The following is a 24,005-nucleotide window of genomic DNA, read 5'->3' on the forward strand; positions in this document are numbered from 1 at the left end:
ATGTGGTGTTGGAGAAAGATGGAGAAGATCAGTTGGACCGATTATAATCTAAATAACACTTCTTCATTTCTCACATAATTATGTGAGAAATGAAGAAGTGTTATTTAGAGTCAGTGAGCAGATGAATATCCTACACGAAATAAGAAAACAGAAGGCTAATTGGATCGGTCATATCTTGCACGGTAACTGTCTTCTAAAAGAAGTTATTGAAAGAAAGATAGAGGGGCGGATAGAAGTGACCAGAAGACGAGGAGGAAGAAGTAAGATGCTGGAAGACCTTTGGGGACAGAAGAGGATATTTTCATTTGAAGGAGAAAGCTGTAGATCGCATCAAGTGGAGGAACTGTTTTGGAAGAGATTGTGGACTTGTCGTCTTGATAGATTACAGATGATGAAGTATGAGTATCCACGGCAATGAGCAATAATGAACAACACAGCACATAGCTGATAAAATAAGCGTTCACACTACAGCCATAATATTTTCCTCTGTACATGACTCAACTGTGCAAATTACTTGTCAAGATTTCAAACAATTTTATTCATCTTAAACTATACTCTAAAGCAACTTAATTTATTTTTTGTAGTATTATCTTTCCTTCAGATGCAGATGCAAAGGCTCCATCACCACGACTCTCGTATCCGGAGCCTAATTTGTGAAAAGAGTGCAGAATGTGATGCACAGGTTGGCAATAAGAGAGGAAATGGAGCAACACATATCCCAACCCTTACACTCCATCCTAAAATACTTCAATCATTAGAAATTTTACTTATGGTGAAAATATATGTGCACTGCACTTCCCTACAAGTGTCATTTTTTCTCCTTCAATATGCAGTAGGCTTCCTTCTCACAAACCCACCACAGGAGGAGCACCGGGGATCTTATGATACTATTCAATTCTTTGTTCCCATGTTTCCTGAAATTATTAAATAGTTTTTTGTTGGTATACTGTACTCATCTTCATTACATGACCTGGATGACTGTCGACATTATACAAACAGTAACAAGACTGGAAAGGGTGTGTTCTGTAATCTATTACTACAAATGGCTTCCTTGAAGTTCTTTGAACAAAGATGGAGATTTTTGCAGGGAAGCAAAACAGCTGCGAAGCGCAATAAGTAGCCGATACTCACTCCCATATGTGTTGTAGGATTGTCATCCAAATAGTGAGGGTTGATGTTGAAAGGAATAAGCCCAAGATCTGTGAAGCTGGGTGGATGTACAATAGGCATAACATTTGTTGTACAAATACTGACAGTTGCCACATTAGAGCCTGCACTGCTTCCAATGTATGGTATACCTTCCTGAAAGTTAATTTAACATAAAGAGGTTATTATTATTTCAGTATTATCAATTAGGAATTGATGACTAACAAAAGACAATTCACAACTTTCATACCATAAATATTACCTCTAGCACACGCTTTCTGATTGGATCAATTATCTTAAAAAGTCATACAATGCCTTCAAGAGTTGGAATGTGTTACCACCACCCACAAAAAATGCTTCTGCTTCTTCTACAGCCTGAACAGGATCTTCTGAGGTGTGGATATTGTTTACTTTGTAACCTAGAAATATAACAGTACAACATACAGAAGTTGGTTACTTCAAATCCAAGAATATGGAAGTAAACAGAATGTAATGCTATGAGAGATCTGGGGTCCACATTAAAGTTCTTCTATTTATATTCATATTCATTCATATTTACGAGGGTCAGTCAAAAAGTTCCTGGAATGGTGGTATAGCACTCTAATGGTAGGACATACGGCAACGCTTACCTAATCACCTTCAAAGTAGGACCCTTATGCGCACACTCACTTGCTCCATCGATCCTGCCATTGTTGGAAGCAGCGGTGGAAGACTTCTTTATGTCCTCCATGGTTGCGAAAAGTGTCCCCTTGAGGCCCATTTTCAGAGTAGGGAACAGCCAAAAGTCACTCGGAGCTTGATCCGGAAAGTACAGTGGTTGAGTGATGACAGGAATGTTTTTCTCGGTGATGAATTTCTGCACAACAAGCGATGTGTGGCTCGGTGTGCTATCATGATGCAGAAACCACTGTCTCTGCCACTCGTCATGCCGCTTCCTCCGAACTACATTGTGCAACCTCTGCAAAACTTGCACGTAGAAATGGCCAGTAACAGTCTGTCCAGGCGGTACAAACTCATGGTGCACCAAACCGTCGATGTCAAAGAATGCAATGAGCATCACTTTGCCTTTGGATCCGATGAGGCATGATTTTTTGACCGGAGAGACGATGCTGTGTGCCACTCTGATGACTGCAGCTTCGTCTCCGGGTCATAGGCGAACACCAATTACTCATCACCATGAGAATATTTTCGAGAAACATCGGGTTCTGCGTACTTTTGTCAAACAGATCACCAGTGACCATCATGCGACATTCTATCTGATCTGTGGTCAGCTGCCTCCGACCAAACTTTGCACTGACGCGTCTCATCTTCACATCGTTGGACAAAATGGCATGAATGGATCCGTGAGAGATACCAACTTCTTGCTCCAACTCCGCGATGGTCATTCTTCGATCAGATCAAATAAGTTGTCGCACTTTTCCAATCATTCTTTCGGTTCTGAATGTCAAAGGTCTCCTGGTGCGCTGGTCATTCTCTAACATCTCCTGCCCATTCTTAAACCAGAAGAACCAGTCGTAAACTGTGGATTTCTTTAGTGCAGTATCACCGTAAACTTGCTGCAGGGCCGATTGCGTCTCTGAAGCAGATTTTCCCAATTAGCACATGAACTTGATGTTTGCGCGCTGTTCAAATTGTGACATTGCGCCGAATGACCAACACTCACGTCTAATTCAAATGGAACAGAAATGACACTGCACACTGAAACCTGTCCAGACCTGTTCCCCCTGCGAGCAGACATGCTGAGCTCCCCACCACAACAGTGTGCGCACTATCTTACCGCTCGTTCTCCGTCTGCAGGGGAATTTCGGGAACTTTTTGACTGCCCTACGTATTTCCAATTCCATCTATCCAGAGGGGCTAAAACGCCACTGGATGTGGAACAAGTCCCTTACATGCACAGTTTCAAAAACGACTGAAACCAGTCAACACAAATTTTCTTATATATGATTGGACAAATTATAAAAACATGCAAGATAGTCACAATATTTATGCACAAAATAGTACATTTAAAAACATAAAGCTGACATCTTACAATCAAAATAATAAAAATTTACCGTCATAAAATCAGCAATTTCAATACTTTAGATATATTCAAATTTCAAAATTCTTATTTATAACAATAGTATTCCTCCACAGTGTAGAAAGAGTTGGTGGTCAGGAAATCTGTTAATGCCTCTTTAAATTTAGGAATATACAGTGCGTACAATCAAGTGCGCGCCACGGCTGCAATTTGCCGTGAGTCATACCACCGCAGAACGGATGCAGTCGCGGGGAGGAGTTGCAACTCCTCCGCGCGCGCGGGAGTGCACGGCGCGCACTTGATTGTACGCACTGTAATATGATATCTGCTCTATTGAAAAGATACCTGACTCACTGTTTAGCAACCAGCAGTAGGACCAGTACCTAATAATTAATTTTCAGGGTTGAATGAGAAATGGCGAGTATTTCCATAATTCTGCTTTCAACATTTGAACTATAACCACCTCCAATATAGCAGATATGCTAATAGTTCAGTGCACTCACTTCAAATTAATTTGTGTAATCAGTCAGACCAAATGTTATATAGTAATGTTGCTAGTTAGCCTAAAAGCTAATTACCCAAAGTCACAATGTGATTTTCTTGTCTTTCCTGAGCTAACACTTTAAAATTATAAAAAGGCTAAGTCTGCTGCTTTCTCAAGTTGCCATTCATAATCATCCTGCTATTCCAGCCTATGCTGCTCATTTTAAAGGTATTGTCATATAAACAATAACGTAATTTCAGAACTGAAGGCATGTCTCTTTTTCTTAATTTATACACAGATTATATAACGCAGAATGGGAGGAATCAAGAATATGGATGAGCACTGACACACCCTACAGAGGTCCTTTCCTCAGGCTTCTTCTAGGGTTCTCCATTCCACCATGTGTTTAAGTTAGATTAGAAATCTCAACTATAAATATATATTTTGATGGGCTCTGTAATTATAAAACTGGTTCTGAGAATGGTCTGGTTTACAATCCATGTAGAAAGACTGACATTTTCAAGGGATTTACTATGTGAAAACCTAAATTCTGGAATAAATTTGGTACGTTCTTGGGCACAGTCGGTGTTATCACAGCGACAGGTGGACTTCCAAACTGGCACATTTCCTTATTTTTAATACAAAAGTTCTAACTACATATTAAATATTGGGGCTAAGTATGCACTATGGTGTCTATGCTGAAATTGGCCTTTATTTAGCTATTTAACCTAACCTTTCTCAAATTTTTTATTTTGAGGTTTAGTCTGTAAAAAACTTATAAATTATGCACCCCAACTGGTCTCTGTATTATAAATACACAATTTAACAGTTGCAGTTACGCACGATACAATATACTGGCATCACTCACCCCACTTCTCAAAGGCACCTGTAACTTTATTTGTGTATTCATCGTAATCATGTAATGCATATGGTACAAAGAGGATACATGAAACATTGTGCCTGCAAGGATGACAAAAGCACGAGGTATTAATATGGGTATAATGCATTATACTCGTATATCTAATAACACTGGTACTTGAGCACTGGGCTCTTGTAATTTCAGTTACCATGCGGTCAAATGCCACAACTTACTTTTCAAAAACTTACTTATGTCATCCGTTGCATAACCATACACTACAGGGGTAGACAAAAGTAATATACGCCTTTGTTGTGTATCCATGTGGCTCCTATACGTTAGACCTGCAAACCGTAAAGCTAACAGCTCATACCGTTGATACTAACCCGATTAGTTAACGCAATGTGTATAAAAAACAATCACATGATCGCTATCTTGCTAATCTGCACAGATAAATCAGAAATTTCAGCTTACTGCCGTTACATTTACTGAGCTGGTCTGCAGCAGTTATTAAGAATATGCATTCATACTTTGAAGTACGGATGCTTAAAAGAACTGCATTAATGTGATTCGGAACTTCTTGGATTTTGGTGATGAGGAATGATGCCATTCCTTGCTTGTTCTCTGTTTGTGGTTGGTGGCAGTGCACCCAAGTTTCATCACCAGTAGCGATTCTCAAAAGGAAGCCACCACCTTCTGCTTCAAGTCGCCGCAGAAGTTCTTTACAGGTGTCAACACATTGTTGTTTCAATTCTGGAGTCAGCTGCTGTGGCACCCAACTTGCAGACACTTTGTGAAACTGGAGCACATCGTGAATGACATGGTGTGCTGATCCGTGATTCATGTTAAGAATTTCGGCTATTTCATCCACCGACACTTGGCGATTCTCCATTGCTAGGGCTTCAACTGCTGCAACAGACTCAGGGGGCTCAGGGGCCTCAGGGGTCACAACGGTCACAACCGTCACAACTCTGTGCACCTGACCCGGGTGAGGAGCGTCTGCCACAGACGTCACACCATTTCTGAATTTCCTACTCCACTCGTACATTTGCTGCTGTGACAAGCATGCATCACCATACCGAACCTTCAAATGTCGATGAACTTCAATCGGTTTCACACCTTCACTGATCAAAAAACAAATTACAGAACGTTGTTCTTCTTTCGTGCACGTATTTATTCCAGCAGCCATCTTCAAACCTGCATTGTGATGGCTGAAACAACCAGTACGAGAGCAGCACGTGCTGGTTTACGAGAGAAAGTTCAGTGAGCGCGCGATATTTACGGGTTCGTGTTGCAGTCGTCGGGTTAATATATTTAGTGTAACTATGTGTATAACATATTATTTTCAGTGTTTGTTTTTTCATTCTTAATTTTCGCCACTCTTTTAAATTTGCTAATTACAATTATAAATTTTAACATATGAGATACGACACGTGTTTCAATAAAAGTAGGGTAGGGTTATAGCCAACTCTATGAGGGACCGTAATTGCGAGTGTCTGCAATATTTTTTTCCTGAATATGAGTAAATGTGAAATCTTTTCTTTTTCGTAATTGTGAGCGTCTGAGAATATTCACGTCACGTAAGGAAACTTTGAACTGAGGTTATGTTATCTCACTAATCATATTGCATATACATTTGCAAGTTGCAGCAGAAAGGATTAAGCATGCAAACTAAACTGGCATATTTTCTTAGAAATCGAGTTTATGCATATTTTCGAAGACGTATGAGTAGCTTTAATTACAACAGCTGTATAGATGTTTCACAAGAAGTATCCGAGGCATTAAGAAGCCACAGTCCTGTTGTTGCATTGGAGTCTACAATAATCAGTCATGGAATGCCTTATCCTGCCAACCTTCAGACTGCTTTACAAGTTGAGGAAGTTATTCGAAACCAGGTAAAAGGTTATAGGCAGACATTTGGGATTTGATGATCAATAATAAATTGCAGATATTGAACTCAACATTTATGAAAATTCTGTTTCTGAAATGCCAGTGAAATGGGCCAGCTTGAGAGTTGATAATGTATGTGTAAATTAAGGAAAAAAGAAAACCAGCTACACAGGGATGCGTGATTTTATATGCCCTGATAAAATTACATTTATTAAACATAAATATGTAAATGTGTTAAGTACAGAATTCAACTACAAGCAGTTCACGAAATGCACATATTTAAGTAGTTTCATGTGTCTGCCTCAGACAGGTTGAAAATTAAATAAGCTGTAATTTGTTAATGTTTGATATGATAAATGCAAACCACTCTGTCCAATGTGACATATAAGTTTTTACTACGTTACTACTACGTTTTACTACGTTAAAACTTATCTCCCTTACATGTTTCGGTCCTTATGGGCCATCTTCAGAGGGAACATCAGTACAAACTGGAAACTACCATCATAATAGGTGTTTTGATTTAAAATTCATACACTTATATCCAATAATGCACAGTATGCATAAAGTCGAACGTTTCACAATCACAGCAGCTTCCTGGTGTTGTAAAGTTTTTAAAAGTTTCTAGTTGTTATTTAAAAAACTTTATTGTCAATAGTTAAAATTCTTTAAACGACGTAGGTTCGTGTCTGTATTCCTATCGTCCTACTTGTATGGGGCAGATTTTGTGCCGCCGTCTATCTTGATGAGGAGGTTCTTGATGTCGTCCAGGGTTTGTTCGTGGCTTGCTGTGTTGTTTTCACTGTGAAACATGCAAGGGAGATAAGTTTTAACATAGTACAAACTTATATGTCACATTGGACGGAGTGGTTTGTATTTATAATTGTTAGTGCGAGGGACCAGAATGAAACAAATCAAAGTTTGATATGACTTTTTAAAATAAACACTGGGGCAATGCCCACATTAACAAGAAGTTCTAGAAAGAGCTAATTTCCTGCTTTCCATTGATACAGCAAGGACTGCATACAAACCCATACATTCACCACTTCTTTTTTTGTGTGTGCATTTGATGCTCTGGGAACGTGTTTATCAAGCCATTGCTGATCAACAGGTTTTCCTATCAGCTGAGCTGTTGCCTAGCAATGATAGGGGTCGTACACATACAGACATGCAGGGAAAGTAGGCTAACAACAGAGGAACTGTTAGAGGCTGCTGTCCAACCCAAAGTTTTTTATAAGGAGCAAAAGTCTTTGTTTGGAACCAAAACCTGTGTGGAGGTGGGGTTGAATACTCCCATTGTAGCCCAGCAACTTGTAGGAGGTAACAAAAAAAGGGAACCCAGTGCCTGGGGTTATAACTGGGCCATATAAATATGGGGACCTGGCCTCCAGGCTTGTGGAGTCTTTAATCTCAGACAGTAAAAGGTGGTCATGAGTCCCATGGAACTTCGACCTGAGAATGAATGTGCTGGTGAGGACCAGCAGCAATTTTAAACAACATACCCATCCTCTCATTAGAGAGAGTGTTATGTAAGGGCTATAACGGCAACTGTTCAGTTGGAAAATAAAATTACTGGTCATGACTCTCAAGGGGCTTTTCGCCAAGACAAGCTGATTGGCAGTAAACCACCAGTCTCTGTCTCTGACTCTGATTTGGAACCAAGAATGGCTGTACTGGTGAGGTTCAGTGGTAATTCACCATACCCAACCCAGAAGGCACAATAGACCACTGTGATCGCGGTGCAAGGGCCAAGAAGGCCCACCCCTTATACATTCATTCACATTCATACCCAACCCAGAAATCAGGGGAACATATACTGAAAATTTGGTGATCTTATAAACTTTCTTTTATTTTTTCAAAATAGGGAAAGAAGCTAAAAAATCACTTGTGTGCCACCCTGTACTGCCCTGGTTTCAAGGTTGCACTGAAGTTATTTTTTTCTCATGGGGTGAGACTGGGACCACTTGACACTGCAGTCACTGTTTGGCCTATTGTGCCAGCCCCATATGATGGTGATGATTGCGAATTGGCTGGGGAAACCAAAGTACTTGGAGAAAACCTGCCACAATGCTACTTTGTCCACCACAAATCCCAGATGACCTGACCCGGGCTTGAACCTTGGCCACTGGTGGTAAACCAGTGACTAACCACCTGTATGGCCTGCACTGAAGTTAACTTGCCTAACATCAGAAATGGTTAGACAGTTGCTTTTTTGCAAGAATAATTTTAACTGTGAGGGTGAACTCCTAGTGTCCAGAATTAGGTTGTGTGTAAGTGGATAAAATTTTGGGGAGGCCATGTTCTTTCTGGGTCATTTTTCAGCTTAATATTGTTATTGCTGGGACTGTAATTCCTTTAACACACCATGGCCCAGAGCAGTATTCACTATGTTGTCTGAAGCTTTTAGATTTCTACTCCTTCCAGTTGCTAGTACAATTTTATGTTGATATCTCTCAAGATGCAAGAGTGGGCTGTAGTCTACCTGCCACATTATCTCTGTATTTCCTTCTTTCCTGGAACTTTTTGAAGCTACAATGTATGATCAAGTCAACGAGGATGAGATGGGCAGGGCATTGGATATTGGTGGGAAAGCCAGAAGGAAACAGACCACTGGAAGACCAAGAGGTAGGTGGGTGGACGATATTAAAATGGATCTTAGAGAGATAGGATGGGTTGGTATGGATTGGATTGATCTGGCTCAGGATAGGGACCAGTGGAGGGCTCTTGTGAAGACAGTAATGAACTTTCAGGTTCCATAAAATGCTGGTGAATTCTTGAGTAGGTGCATAATTGTCAGCTTCTCAAGAAGGGCTCAGCTACATGAATGAGTGACCATGTATGAGGTTTGATGTCATTCTGCAGACAAGACCTTGTATGATGAGTTGTGGTTACATTCTTCTGCATGTAGCTTGTTTGTCATGCCATATGCACTACCCCACGTCATACCTGTTTTCTAGGTTAAGTTTCTAATAGAATTTTCTTGGAGTTTCTATGTCCAAGGTCTTACTGTAAAATTGTTGATGTATTGTCATGTAAGAGTGAACGACTAACTGTTAAGATTTTGCTCCTTCTTTCTAGAATCAGTACTGCTCTTTATATCTGCTAATTGATTTTCGTGTCTGATTGAGAGTTTGTGTGTATTTTTCATTGGCTACATGAAACATTCTTGCAAGCTGCATGGGGCTTCTCACTTAGTACACTTTTCCAGAACAGCACTGAAGGATCATTTTATCTGTCCTTAGGGTGCTGTACCAGCAACAATAGCAGTTATCAAAGGTCGCGTCAAAGTTGGCTTGGACCAGGAAATGTTGTCAGAGTTTGCCAGTTTGAAGACGCCAGCTGTTAAAACATCAAGAAGAGATTTTCCTTATGTACTTAGCAAGGTAATTTAATAATTTTATCACTTTCTCACTCATTCATGGATCTGAGCCCTTCTTGAGAAGCTGCCAGTTGTGCAGCTACTCAAAAACTTCCCAGTATTTTATAGAACCTGTAGGTTCATTACCATGTTCACAAGAGCCCTCCACTGGTCCCTATCCTGAGCCATATCAATTCAATCCATACTTTCCATAACTCACTCACTCACTCACTCACTCGCTTGTGAGAAGCAGCCAAGTGTGCAGCTACTGAAAAACTTCCCAGAATTTTATGGAGCCTGAAGGTTCATTACCGTGTTCACAAGAGCCCTCCACTGGTCCCTATCCTGAGCCAGATCATTCCATACGATCATTTTTGCAGTCACTCTTAAACAAACATATAAATATTACCATATTGTAATTGGGACAGGATGGCACATTGGTGCTTTTTGTATTGCTGGGGTATCACTTTGACACTTCTTTTAATTAAAGGTATTTTATTAGAACCATGAACACAACAATTGATTGATTATAACACAAATATTATGGTGTTAATACTCAGTTTTATTTTCTACACCCGCTATGTATTTTGATCTGCAGAGATTGTCATCAGGTGGTCCTTGAATACAAATCTGTTGTCACCGAATTCTCAGGTGAAATAGATCCATTTTTTGCATTTAATTTTGATCAATAAAAGCAAAAGTATTCAGGAAGAAGATATGCTGTATTTGAAAGGTTAAAATCAAGTAGCTTTAGAAATTTAAATACAGTATCTGTTTTGTAATCTGTCAGTTGTGTTAATGGCTTCTAAAAATACCTTTAATAACAGGATACAGAAAAGTAAAGTGAAATGAAATAAAATAAAATAAAGAGACTTCTTTTAGTGCCACGTATTATTTTTTTTATTGCTAGTGGGGTGGGACTAAGCCCCTTGTACTGCGGCCACTTCTGGCCTATTGTACCAGCCCCAGATGATAGGTGAGGGTGACTGTGGAGCAATTGGTGGAATGAAGATTGGCAGGGGAAACCAAAGTACTTGGAGAAAACCTGCCCCATCGCCACTTTATTCACCACAAATCCCACTTGGCAGATCCGGGCTCGAACCTGGGCCGCCGTGGTGGGAAGCCAGCAACTAACCACTTGAGGTATGGCACGGCCACTTTAGTGCCACTTAAGTGACGCATAAAGTTCTTATAACTCTTTAAATATGTGCATTTCAGGAGCTGTTTCTTATCCACTCCTGAATTTAAACATGTAAACTATCATTAGGGAAAGAGATCAGCTTGTAATAACAATTTATACTTTTTTTTTTTTAATCAGAAACTACACGCTAGGGAATCCTGGTACATATATCTTTATGACTACAAATACAACTTCAGATATTGCCAATGTTATGAGATTTTGACTAGTTCCATATTTCAAGCCATTTCTTTACATATTTTTCTGTATTTCAGGGGCTGAATGGTGGTACTACTGTTGCTGGTACTGTAATTGTATCAAGTGCTGTTGGTATTAAAGTATTTGCCACAGGTAATATTTCACTTATTGTTTTTGCATCATGTTTGTGGATGGAATTTAACTTACATTTCTTGTAATGTTGAAAGGATAACAGAGTGCAGTAGAGCAGAAGGATGTTTTGACTGTCAGGATTAGCAACCTTCTCTTTGGAATGAACATTACAAACCAGTCACCAAAGAAGTTATCACGTTCATTGAACCGAATGTGGCAATGAATAAATTGATGTCAGTAGAAAAATGTTACTTATTGGAGTTAATATACAGATGGGCCGTGTCATAGCTGAAGTGGTTAGTCACTGGCATCCCACTGCGGTGGCCCGGATTCAAATCCGTGTCTGGTCAAGTGGGATTTGTGGTGGACAAAGTGGCGCTGGGGTAGGTTTTTCCGAGTACTTCGGTTTCCCCTGCCAGTCTTCATTCCACCAAATTCTCCATCATCATAATGACCCGGGGTAGGTACAATAGGCCAATCAGTGGCCACCATGCTGAGTGGGCCCAACTGGACTCCACTCCCGTGCTATGCGAAAAAAAAAATTTATCATATGGATAAAGATTAAATTAACATCATTCCCTCGTAAGACCAATGCAGTTCTTCTTAAAGCAGTTGAGTCATTAACCCCTTCTTTCTTGGGATTGAATGTATTCATGCACCTTTTATGGCAATTGAATGGGTTGAATTAAAAATTTTTGTTCTAATTTGATGCTCAAAATGGATTGAATATGAATTTAGTAATAACATACATTTTCTAGAAATATTTTAATATCTGTGTTTGTGATACCTTTGCAGAGCAGGAAGAGGGTTAAAAATATTAATACTGCATGCAGATTTATTTCCTTTCACCCTTATGCTTTATCTAGAATCCCTTTGTTGTCATGGACTTCCTTGCAGTCTTTCTGCTATCTGCACTTAGGGTTATGCCCACAGTTTTGAAATAACATGCTTGTTTTCATTGCAGGTGGCCTAGGAGGGGTGCATAGGGGTGGTGAAATGACAATGGATATAAGTGCAGACCTCACAGAGCTGGGACGTAACCCTGTCACTGTGGTGTCCAGTGGCATAAAATCGATTCTAGATATTGATAGAACACTTGAGTACCTTGTAAGTTATGTATAGTTACATTTGGAGGGCCACTTTGTGCTTAAGCTGAACTCAAGGGCCACATTTATAATGTGGGGTGGGGGGAGCTATTTAACAATGTTGTTAGTATCTAGACTTTGTAGTATCAACTGATAGGATGACTGATGAATTGGAAATGGTTAAGTAAACAGATTAATCGAGGCACTATCCTGTCATTTGCCTCAAGGGACTAAAGAAAATTACAAAATCCTCAGTTACAGTAGCTCGAGCCCCAGCCAAGATTCAAACTGAACATCTGGATACAAATCTAGTGTCATTGCTAAACAAACCTGCTCAGTATAAAAGTGTAAATGAAAGGGGTTGACAGCTGGTCTGAATTATGTGATAAAAAGTAAATGTATCCCTGTACCAGGCTGTGACTGCCCATAGGGTTGTGAGACGTTGAGGGTCCCACATTATCTAGACAATCGGCTCAAAGATGGCGGTAAGGTTGTCAGCCTTACGTGCTGGCTGCGCTTTACTCCCCAGGAAAATTATTTAATTCCTGGTACTCATTTCTGTTAGAGGCTGAGTCGACCCCAGGGCCATAGTGCGGCTGGAAGGATTAGGTTAAGTGAAAAATCCAGTGACCTCATCGGGACTTGAACCTGTGACCTTCTGGCTTGTAGCATAGTGCCTCAACCAACTACGCTACCACGTGCCCCGAATCAATTTAATAAGGTTTTACTGCAGTCAGACTTTCTAGTGCTGCAGTTAAAGACATTAATACAGAAACTTTTACTTCAGTTTAACTTATTATATGTGAAGTTAGTGAAATAAATAAGTAGATGCAGAAATATTTATAAATTTGTTGTAGGAAACTCAAGGTGTTTGTGTTGTAACATATGGTCAGAACAAGAATTTCCCATCATTCTACACACCGGAGAGTGGTCTGGAGGCCCCATATAATGTTGAAACACCTGCTGAGGCCGCAGCGTTGATCGAAAAGCTGCTTCAGCTCCGTCTCAATTCAGGCATATTGCTGGCAGTTCCCATTCCAGAAGCAGAGGCTATGGAAGGTAAAGGAAATCTTGTAAGATGTGAGGTTTTCATGGTAGTGACTATGAAGAATGCGGTTTTCTGAGATGGGGTGGCATGTAGATCTTGTGTGAACCGATGGAAGATGGAGATGATACGTTCCTCCGAAACGTTGGTTCACACAAGATCTACATGGCGCCCCATCCCAGAAGACGGCATTCCAGTATTCCACACTATTCCATGTTTTATTTAGGAGGAATCTCCGAGAACACGTCATCTGAAATGATCCTTTCACTGTCCCTAGAAGGAGGCCATGACTGTTTGATATCTCACAGAGTGTCATTTTGTCCCGTTTGCCTCATGATAAAATGACAGGAAAATGAATATTATTTTGTACTTAGTTTTTACCTAATTTTTATTTTAGTTGGGGTTGGGATAGCTCAGTTGGTATTATGACAGGCTATTGACTGGGTAGCCCGGGTTCAGTTCCTGGCAGTGTAAGATTTTTCTCCTCTCCACAGTGTCCAGACAGGTTCTGGGGTCCACCCATCCTCCTATCCAGTGGGTACTGGGGGCCCTTTCCCTGGGGAGTAAAGTGGCAGAGGTGCGAAGCTGAACGCTCACCTTTCTCAAGTGCCAGGGTCACGTTTTGTTGTAGAACAAGCTTTTCCTTCTTCTTTATTGTTTAATTGCATATTTGTTTGCAGGAGGTGAAATAGAAAAAGCTATTAACACAGCAGTAAAGGAAGCAGAAGACCATGGTATCAGAGGAAAGGAAGTGACTCCATTCATTCTTAATCAAGTGATTAGTCTTACAGGAGGCAGATCTCTAGCATCAAGTATCCTTTGAGACTGCAAATCTGTTACACATTTTTCATCATTTTAAGATTTTTACTGGCCTATGTAAAGTAAAGCTATCCCTGTAACAGGCCGTGAAGGCCCATAGAATCCTGAGACGTCGAGGCTCCCACATTATCTAGACAATCTGCTCAAAGATGATGGTAAGGTTGGCAGCCCTACGCACCCGCCGCGCTTTACTCCCCAGAAAAATAATTTAATTAGTTCCTGGTACTCATTTGTGTTAGAGGCTGAGTCGACCCCAGGGCCGTAGTGAGGCCGGAAAGATTAGGTCTGCTTTTACCGGTTCTCACGGTCTCTTCACTTGCGGATTTCTTATATTTTTTCTTCCACCCTGAATATGGAGGTGATACGTTCCTCCGAAACGTCGGTTAACACCACATATACATGGTGCCAAATCCCAGAAGACTGCTTTCTCCAAATATTTTGTTTTCCTGAACACAGAAGTTAGTGCCCTACATCCTACACAAGTTTATGGGTTTGTGGACCCCAATATTTGGGAGAAAAAAAAAACTCCATGGCCCTTAGTCTGCAAACAAACTACACCGACTGAGCCACCGCCACTTGTTGGCGAAGTTAGTACCAACTTTTGTGGATAGAGGGTGTCATGCGGTCAGCACAATGGATCCCCATGGCCGTTAATGTCGGTTTTCTAGACTGGACCTGTATTGGTAAGGGCTCGGTAAAATTTCATCGAGGGTGAACTGCCGAAGAGGGATGTTTGAGCTTCATATGCATGAGTGGTTTGAGTATTACATAGCTACAGGTCTTTTCCAGCATTTATTACAGACTGGCCTGAAATTTGAGTTAATTTCATGAAGTGAGGCCCAATTTTCACAAAATCGGTTGAATTTTTGCTGAAACGTGTTGTTGCCTGATTATAGTTGTTAAACATCTGGTTTATGTAACTCACTAGCTTTAAGAACAGATTTGTTTCTTTAACACTGCCTCAGACATTGCCCTAATTAAGAATAATGCTAAGGTTGGAGCCCAAGTTGCTCTTGAGTTGGCAAGGATACAGAAAAATTCTTCACTGTAAGTTCATGATTGGTGTTTGTGTCCCATATTTTAGATTATGGAAATTTGAGATTTTTACTCGATTATTAATTAGGAATGTCAAGGAAAATCAGGAGGGATTAGAATTTAATGTAATGCTGGCATTAACCCTTTTGAATTAGATTGGTGCAAAGAAACCTGAGATCTGAAACTCTAAAGTTGTAATACGGGTTTTGACGATCGCTGCTGCCTTGCTGCGATCGTCAAAACCCGTATTACAACTTTAGAGTTTCAGATCTCAGGTTTCTTTGCACCAATCTAATTCAAACTTGGCAGGTGCATAGAGTCATCTGTCGGGAACGTAATGAAGCATAATTCATTTCAATGGCTGCATTCTTCTGCCCTGTAGCTTAAGAAATGTAAAAGGTTGCATCTGCACAGCGAGGCATGTNGTGTCCCATATTTTAGATTATGGAAATTTGAGATTTTTACTCGATTATTAATTAGGAATGTCAAGGAAAATCAGGAGGGATTAGAATTTAATGTAATGCTGGCATTAACCCTNATGGGGCGGGTATTTCACAGGGCTAGTAAAAATGGCTTCGTATAGTGCATGGTGCCTCCTATAATAGTTTTAAATAAAGTTGTGGACTTTGGTCAAAATGTGACATAGTGATAAGACTAGGATAGTGAATTATGTACCTTTATGGCCATCTTGGACAACCCTGATTTAATGGACTTTTCCCCTGTGAAAAATACTGAATAATTCAACATTTTTGCAACTTCTGCTGCCTGTTCCCTGTCTGAGGTAAAATTAGTTACATTTTATCACAAATATTCCTACTTTGCACTTAAATTATTTATAGAAGATTTATTCAAAAATAATTCAGCACAGAGGGTACTGAAAGTTGCTTAACATACTAGCAGTGAAAGGGTTAATGCATTGAATGAGAACATAATGCTGTAAAGAAAAGCAGAGGCTGTAGTGAATGCTGTTAATGAGGTTGGCTTAGAAGCGAATAATAATAAAGTTGAAGTCTATTTTCCTGTCTTGTGGCCAGAATGAAGGTCAGAATCATAATAGAAACATGGCTGATGTATTAAATCCGCTGAAAATGATGCAAAGTTCAAATACGAGGGTTGGAACTTTAATAGTGGCAACACTGCTCTAGAGATGGAATCAAATAATGTCGCTTGCACCACACGTTACTTACATACCTACCTTACCTCAGAGCCAATGGACTCTCCCTTCCCACATCACGCGCATGCGCAGTGACGAGAAGAACAGAGCCTCGTGTTAGCTGGCGGTCTAATGTAGTGTTGTCACGATGTTTTCGAAACGGGAACAACAGAGTTGGATAAAGATTGAATGTGCCAGAGGCCATACAGCACCACAGTGTCATCAAGGTCTGCAAGAGGCTTGCGGGGAATCTGCATTGTCTTACAGAACAGTGGCAAGGTGGGTAAAAGCCATCAACGAGGGACGCCAAAATGTGGCAGACGTGCATTGGCCATGTCGTCCTAGTGTCAGTGAAGAAGAACTGTATGCTCTTTCCGCGTTACTGGAGAGTGATCAATGCCATACAATTCGTGAGCTGGCCCGAGAGACAGGATTAGCGCATACAACTGTGCTTCACATTCTGAAGGAATGCCTGGGCATGAGAAAAATTGCATCATGATGGGTTCCGCACGATTTGACGGAAATGCAGAAATGGCTACGATACAACGCTGCTTGTAACCACTTGGAGCACTATGAGTGTGAAGGAGAGGCTTTCTTATGGCATATCATTGCACTGGATGAGATATGGGCCAAATCGTATGAGCCACAAATGAAACGCCAATCAAACGAATGGTGTCATTATGGGTCACCACAAAAATCAGAAGTTCATCAGAACCCCAGCAATATGAAAGGTATGGTGATGCTCGTGTACGACCATGATGGTGTTATCCTAATGCGTACCGTTCCCCGACAGCAGACCGTCAGTGCGCAGTATTACTGTTCATTTCTGGAACACAACCTGTGACCAGCTTTGAGAAAGAAGTGACGACTCTTTCTGCAGAACCCACCCATCATTTTGGAGGACAATGCATGCAGCACAAGCTGTGGCTGATTTGTTTGATCGCTGGGGCTGGGAAGTGCTAAGCCCTTGTGACTTCGACTTAATTCCTAAAATGAAGGAACCACTTCGTGGCATTCGCTTCAGAACTGTTCCAGAGATTCTTCAGGCAGTAGACTGCTCCATTCGAACTATCAACAAAATAGGCGCTGCTAAAGGTATCCTACGACTTCCACATCGCTGGCAATGGGTTGTACACAATGCTGGTGACTACACTGAAGGACAGTAAAACTTCGAAACATGCATATATTTTGTATCAGTTGTAAATAAATAGTTGCCACTATTAAAGTTCCAACCCTTGTATTTGAGAATGACAACAAATTGAAATTATATTCATGAAGAAATAAAGATCAGATAAACTTGGAGAATGCTTTGTACTATTTATATCAGGATTGTTCATAATTCTATTTGCTGTCTACAAATGTAAAGATAAAATATACCAAATTAATTTTGTCTGTTTTATATGGGCGTGAAACTTCCTTTTGGAAGGTCTGGTCATAATTTGATGGATAATAATGGTGGGAGGATGCAGACTGATGTTCTCTCATTAAGGATAGAGAACAGCGGCAGGCTGCTGATAATGAACCTTGAGGTTCAGTAAAAGGACATTTTTTGAGCAATTATTAGCTTCTGGTGGGCTCTGCTGCTTGAGTCAGGTTAGTTTTCTCATAGCTGAAAATGGACAAAGACAATGAATTAAATTAATTTCTGTTCTCTTATTGGACTTTTCTTTCTGAAAGAGAGATTTTTGGCTTTGCCATCTTTTTGAGAGGTGACAGAGACTTATAAATTGTTAAACTTGACAGATATTACTTTTGAAACACAGCCATGTAATAAAGCTACCAAATCACTTACTGTGTCGACTCTTAACTTCAGTGTGGTATGTACATTTACCGTCCTGAAAAAAATTTAATACACTCTTGACTACAGAGATTTTTTTTATTTTATCACCTTTAAATATCACTTTGTTATATGTACATAAGTGTAAGTGCTCATAAAATTACATAGAACTTGTTTTTTTTTCTGATCCAATCAGACAGTCATCATCTGAAGGTGTTTTTCAATCATTGCATGGCACATCAGTTGAACAATGTGCAACAAAATCACCACTGGTAAGTTAAGACACCATGAATGTGTGTGAATGTGTTGTGTATTAATTTTTTTGTGGGCCTTGTTATGTGCATGTTAAAAGTTTGTAGTTTTTGTAATGTGTTTGTGGATTTATTTTTTTTAGACTTTGATAGTTTAGTCAGATAATATTGTAGAATATATTTGATTTGTAAGTAATAAATTTTGTTTGAATTTTTATTTCTGATTTTTTATTTCTTGTATATTTTGTATTTTAATATGGACAGAGAATTATGTTACATTGTCCTTAACATTCACTTATTGATAAAAGTCCTCCTTGAGCAAAATCATGGTTTAACTTTATAGAACCTTCCAATTTAGTGCAGTTCCACTGAATATGTTAATAACCACCTTAATTTCCTTGTGTCCAGTAATGCATGAGTAAGTGGTCTTGTAATATGAAGAGGTTCTTTGAACAGCATATTTTATGAATTGCATTTTAAGGCTTATCTACTTAGGTACTCAGTCCTTGTATGAAGTTAATGACCACAGAAGAGACAAGTTTTGTAGCAATGCATAATTACAATGATTAAACTTACTTGGTAGTTCTTTTATATGTATTAACACACGAAAAATCATAACTCATTGCTATGGAATCCCATTTAATTTTCCTTTTTTAATGTTATCTCTCATCTAGTAATAAATTTTAGTGATCCTAAGTCAATAATCTTAACATTAAATTACCTCCATTTATAATATTCCTCAATTTAATGTTCATATCCATTACTCCCAAAGACACCATAAATGAGGATTTCGCTGTATGCGTTTAATTCTTGTGACATGCCAGATGTCGCACAGGGCTGGATTTATGGTTTTGGATGCCTCAGGGTAATCAAAATGTGCGAGGTCCCTATCAGTAACAAGAAATTTAGGTTATGACAATTCTTTCTTTTCTTTTTTTTACTTATACTAACAAAAATACAAACTTGTTATGATTTTAGAGAAGCAAGTGTCTCAGTAAAATGTATGGATTTTGTTTCTGTTTTGTTGAGGCCGTGGGGTGACCTCCCTGGTCATTCCCTCTAAAATTTGGCCCTGATGTTTCACCGTATAAATCTGCCATGTTGCAGAACATGAATATTGAACGTTGGCCACTACTCTAGTAATACTATTCTTTCATCACTGTATTTGCTGCATGATCAGTCTCCAATTAACCATGGTGTAAATAACATTATCTGTCAATGCAGTTCCCTTTTCCCTACTCCATGCTGATGTGGCAGCACTGTCCTGACTGCAGGAAATTTTGCATGCTGGGGAAGTTCAGATACATAAAGAAATTTTAGTAGAAATACATGAAGAGAAGAGACAACTTGAGAGACCTAGGCTGAGATGGGAACTAATATTGATTATCCTGAAAGAAATAAGATGTCAGGATGTCAACTGCATCAGGATGGGGCCCTTAATGAGCCTTATAACCACAGTGATGATCCTTTGGGTTCCATAGAAGGCAGGAAATTTATTGATTAATTGATCAACTGTCAGCTCGGCTGCGCCATAGCTGAAGCGGTTAGTCGCTGGCTTCCCACCATGGCGGCCCGGATTCGATCCCAGGTCTGGTCATGTGGGATTTGTGGTGGACAAAGGCGCTGGGGCGGGTTTTCTCCAAGTACTTGGTTTCCCCTCCCAGTCTTCATTCCACCAAATTCTCCATCGTCATAATCACCAGGGGAAGGCTACAATAGGCCAATTAGTGGCTGCCGTGCCGATTGGACCCAGTTGGACTCAACCCCCCACCAAGCGAATTTAAAAAAACCTGTCAGCTTTTCAAGAAACCTCTGATTCGTGGAGCTTTTATGCAGTCTGTTGGTGGTTCTTTTCCCGTGGTCATAACCTGGATGAAAGTTATATGTTGCAGTGTTTTATTTTCAGTCAGTGTCCTTAATCACTTGTTTGACTTCAATCGATTGCCCCATGGGAACGAAGTATGTAGCCCTTATTGAAGTAGTTGCCTGGTGTGGAGTTTTATGCTTGTCTGAATTCATCAAAGATCCTCCAACTTCGACCCCAACTCAGCTTTCATCTGTTTTTACTCATCGTAACATTTTGATTTTTCAATTTAGAGTGATAAGGCGTATCTCTCACAGAACACTTAATCTTGCACATTATGAAGAAGCGATATTTGAGTTTATAAAAGAAAGAGGCCCAGAGGCACAGAGATACATGGAAAGTAGAAAAGATTATGAAATTTAAAGACTATTTAACCTTGCTATACCTTGAAAAGTCTATACTCCCTCAGCTCTTCAAGCAATGCTATGCTCTTCTTGGTACTTGAACTGTTCATTACAATTTACACAAGCGCCCCCAGTATGTTTATTACATCTTGTAATTTTTTATCGAGTGTTCACAACTTGTACTCTTCTCCAAGTATAATTAGAATGATCAAGTCAAGGAGGATGAGGTGGGCAGGGCATGTAGCACGAATGGGGGAGACAAGGAATGCGTATAAGATATTGTTGGGAAAGCCAGAAGGAAAGAGAGCACTGGGAAGACCAAGGCGTAGGTGGGTGGACAATATTAAAATGGTTCTTAGAGAGATAGGATGGTATGGATTGGATTGATCTGGCTAAAGATAGGGACCAGTGGAGGGCTCCTGTGAACACGGTAATGAACCTTCTGGTTCCATAAAATGTTGGGAAATTCTTGAGTAGCTGCAGAATTGGCGGCTGCTCCAGAAGGGCTCAGCTCCAAGAGTAAGTAAGTAAGTGGTGTTCATTATGCATTTCATTTTCCCCTCCCCTTTCTTCTGTGGGAAGAAAAGTTTATTACGTTTCTGTTGTTGCGCTATGAAAAGGAGCAGAAATGTTAGTTGTGTAGTCAGGATCTCGTTTGTTTGATAGCAAACTTCAGGTTATAGTATAAATTGATTACATAAGGTTATAAAATTAGTTATGTAATTCGGATTTTATTTTCGTGAACATGGAATTAATGTTAGTCCTTAGAGGTTATGTAACAAATTACGTCATTCCGTTTCATATGTATACTTTATTTGACATAGCAGTTGTACAGGAAATAGAAAGTTTGAAGTATTTTAAAGCATTTTTATGAAGGCCGTGGGAAATTGTGGAAACTGCGTAGATTCAGGTTTTCTAAATGGGTTTCCATAGTAAATAATGTAACCAATTTCATATTTTCGTTATCTGTCATTTTGTGCGTGGAAAGTTTCACACAGGCCGTTACCCTTAAACCGACAGCGTGCACGTAAGGGACAGGAACGGCTACTCTATAAATATTTTATGTACAATGTCACGTGACGGTTCTCACCTTTCACTGAGGCAAACGTGAATGAAAATAGCCCTGGATTATGAAAAGTACTATCTTTCGGGATGTGACGCTTTGTAGTCTTTTAGAGGTTACCGCCATCTTCCGTATGGAAGAATGAGCTTAGCAAACGAAGCAAGTTGCTGTAGTTAACAAGAAGTTGTAGAATGAAATAATCGCATACTTTTCTTTGATACGACACATCGCATAAAAACGTCTCCAACAATTCTTCGCCGCGGGAACGTGTTTACCAAGCCGTTGCTTAGCAACGATAAGGGGATAGACCCACAGACTCATTTCATATGACACGGAACGAACAGAAAACCACACGTTCGACGGTTCGTCTGTTGCGTTTATTCGTTGCCGCAGGAACGTGTTTGCTGAGCTGTTGCATAGCAACGATAGGGGGGAATATACACGCAGGCTTATGGGAGGGATTTATGAAGTGCGCCGTTGAGGTGGGCTCAGATGCCATGATATACGTACCAAGTTTTATAAAAATTGGTTCTGGCATTCAAAAGTTAATGGAGTGGGGGAATACACATACTATAGACAGACACGTAGCAAGGGGATGACACAAGCCTAATTTTATTTTTGGCTTACTATCTTTATTTTGAGTAGACTTATGAGATCTACGTTGCTCTGTGTGTCTATTCTCTCTATGAACTGTCGAATGCTGGAACCAATCTTTATGATTGATATGTACATCATGGCACCTGAGCCCATCGCAACCACTTACTTTATAAATCCCTCCCATCAGTCTGTATGTGAACCCTCCCTATAATTGCTAGGCAACGGCTCGGTAAACACGTTCCCGCGGCAAAGAATAATTATAGGATCTGTACAATTATAAATCACTCCGTCCAATGTGACCTGTAAGTTTTTTACTACATAAAAGCTTAACACCCTTACATGTTTCGGTCTCTATGGACCATCTTCAGAGGGTAAACATCACTACAAATAGGAAACCACCATCACATTGTAATTGTTATTGTGACGGACCAGAATGAAACAAATCAAACTTATAGGATCTGTCTTTTTCATGCGGTCCGTGTCCTCTCAAAAGAAAGTAGGCGATTGGTTCTTACCAGAACTTTTTGTATTTTTCGAAATAAATAAAATAGGCTCAAATAATAGTAGATAGATATAGTTGGGTTTTGTGAACGTAGTAATGAGGTTTCGGTCCCCATTTTCACCGAGGTAAGGCGAACGGGGCTTGAAACTGACCACTCACCCCCGTCTAGTGCTGAGGTCAAGAGTGGTGGAGGTATACCTCCGCCCCCCCTTACTTCTCCATTGCTTAGTATTTAATTAAGCAAAAGAACAACTTTATCTGAAGTACAGAACGCAGCTTTGCTTTGTTTTGTGAACCGTACAAGCTGTGGTAATACGCGGAGAGCTAGAAGATGTACAGCCGTTAACATCGGAGCCAGGACCATCTCATGCAGCCCTTCCGGACTTAAGAAAATTAATCAGCATTAAAACTACTCACTTCAACTCTTAACATGAAATTAATTAGCACGTTCCTCTGAATCATCGGCGTCGATTGTATGTCGCTGGCTTCCCACCGCGGCGGCCTGGGTTCGATCCCGGGTCTGGTCAAGTGGGATTTGTGGTGGACAAAGTGGCGCTGGGGCGGGTTTTCTCCGAGTACTTCGTTTTCCCTGCCAATCTTCATTCAACCAAATTCTCCATAATAATCACCCGGGGCAGGCTACAGTAGGCCAATCAGTGGCCGCCCTGACGAGTGGACCCAGTTGGACTCCACCCCACACTAAGCGAATTTACAAAGAAAACGGGATAGTGTAGTCGGTATAGCGACTGGCTACGTGCTGAACGACGGAGGGGTCCGAGTTCCAGTCCCAGTGGGGTCAAGAATTTTCTTCACGTCTTCCAGACCAGCTCTGGGGTCCACCCAACCTCCTATCCAATGGTTACCGGGGACTCTTTATCCGGAGGTAAAGCGGCAGGGGCGTGAAGCTGACCACTCACCTCCAAATAGTGCCGAGGTCAAGAAAATGTGGATCTATACATCCACTCCACCATACGCTTTCATGGCGTAATGCTTAATTAGTTAAGCACAGGGACGACTTTAACTTTTACTTTTCTTATTCATAAGTACGAATTGTAAAGTTTCCTTTGTTATCTGATATTTCCCCTGAAGATGGTCATTTATGACCGAAACATGTTGAGAATTTAGTGGTATTTAATCACCGTAGGAAAATAAATTATTTAAACTGAGATGGTGACTTCGGATCTTATTGTAACTTGAAATTATGTGGTCAAA

At 40.2% G+C, this 24,005-nt stretch overlaps 2 protein-coding genes and 1 pseudogene across 5 annotated transcripts in view; 1 reads left to right on the forward strand and 2 right to left on the reverse strand.

Moving 5' to 3' along the window:
* Positions 1–118: 118 nt before the first annotated feature.
* LOC111869486 lies at positions 119–4,742 on the reverse strand (annotated as a pseudogene).
* Positions 4,743–4,936: 194 nt separating this feature from the next.
* LOC111869483 lies at positions 4,937–5,695 on the reverse strand. The gene has a single exon (XM_023861053.1). It carries the CDS (start codon positions 5,693–5,695, stop codon positions 4,937–4,939), a length of 759 nt encoding a protein of 252 aa, XP_023716821.1.
* Positions 5,696–6,148: 453 nt separating this feature from the next.
* LOC111869485 (pseudouridine-5'-phosphate glycosidase) overlaps positions 6,149–24,005 on the forward strand; it is a 192,252-nt gene continuing 174,395 nt past the window's right edge. For 2 of the 4 annotated variants that reach the window (XM_033753448.1, XM_023861057.2), the window contains exons 1-8: positions 6,149–6,401; positions 9,636–9,776; positions 11,204–11,279; positions 12,223–12,365; positions 13,201–13,402; positions 14,069–14,200; positions 15,173–15,254; positions 18,369–18,444. In XM_033753448.1, coding sequence (XP_033609339.1) covers positions 6,171–6,401; positions 9,636–9,776; positions 11,204–11,279; positions 12,223–12,365; positions 13,201–13,402; positions 14,069–14,200; positions 15,173–15,254; positions 18,369–18,444 — 1,083 coding nt within the window. In that variant the 5' untranslated portion in view covers positions 6,149–6,170. Of the gene's footprint in view, positions 6,402–9,635; positions 9,777–11,203; positions 11,280–12,222; positions 12,366–13,200; positions 13,403–14,068; positions 14,201–15,172; positions 15,292–15,683; positions 15,773–18,368; positions 18,445–24,005 lie in introns of those variants that run through there. The other 2 variants (XM_033753449.1, XM_033753447.1) reach the window with 2 other exon arrangements.

The sequence above is a fragment of the Cryptotermes secundus genome, unplaced genomic scaffold (assembly GCF_002891405.2).
Source record: "Cryptotermes secundus unplaced genomic scaffold, Csec_1.0 scaffold1921, whole genome shotgun sequence".
Lineage (NCBI taxonomy): Eukaryota > Metazoa > Arthropoda > Insecta > Blattodea > Kalotermitidae > Cryptotermes > Cryptotermes secundus.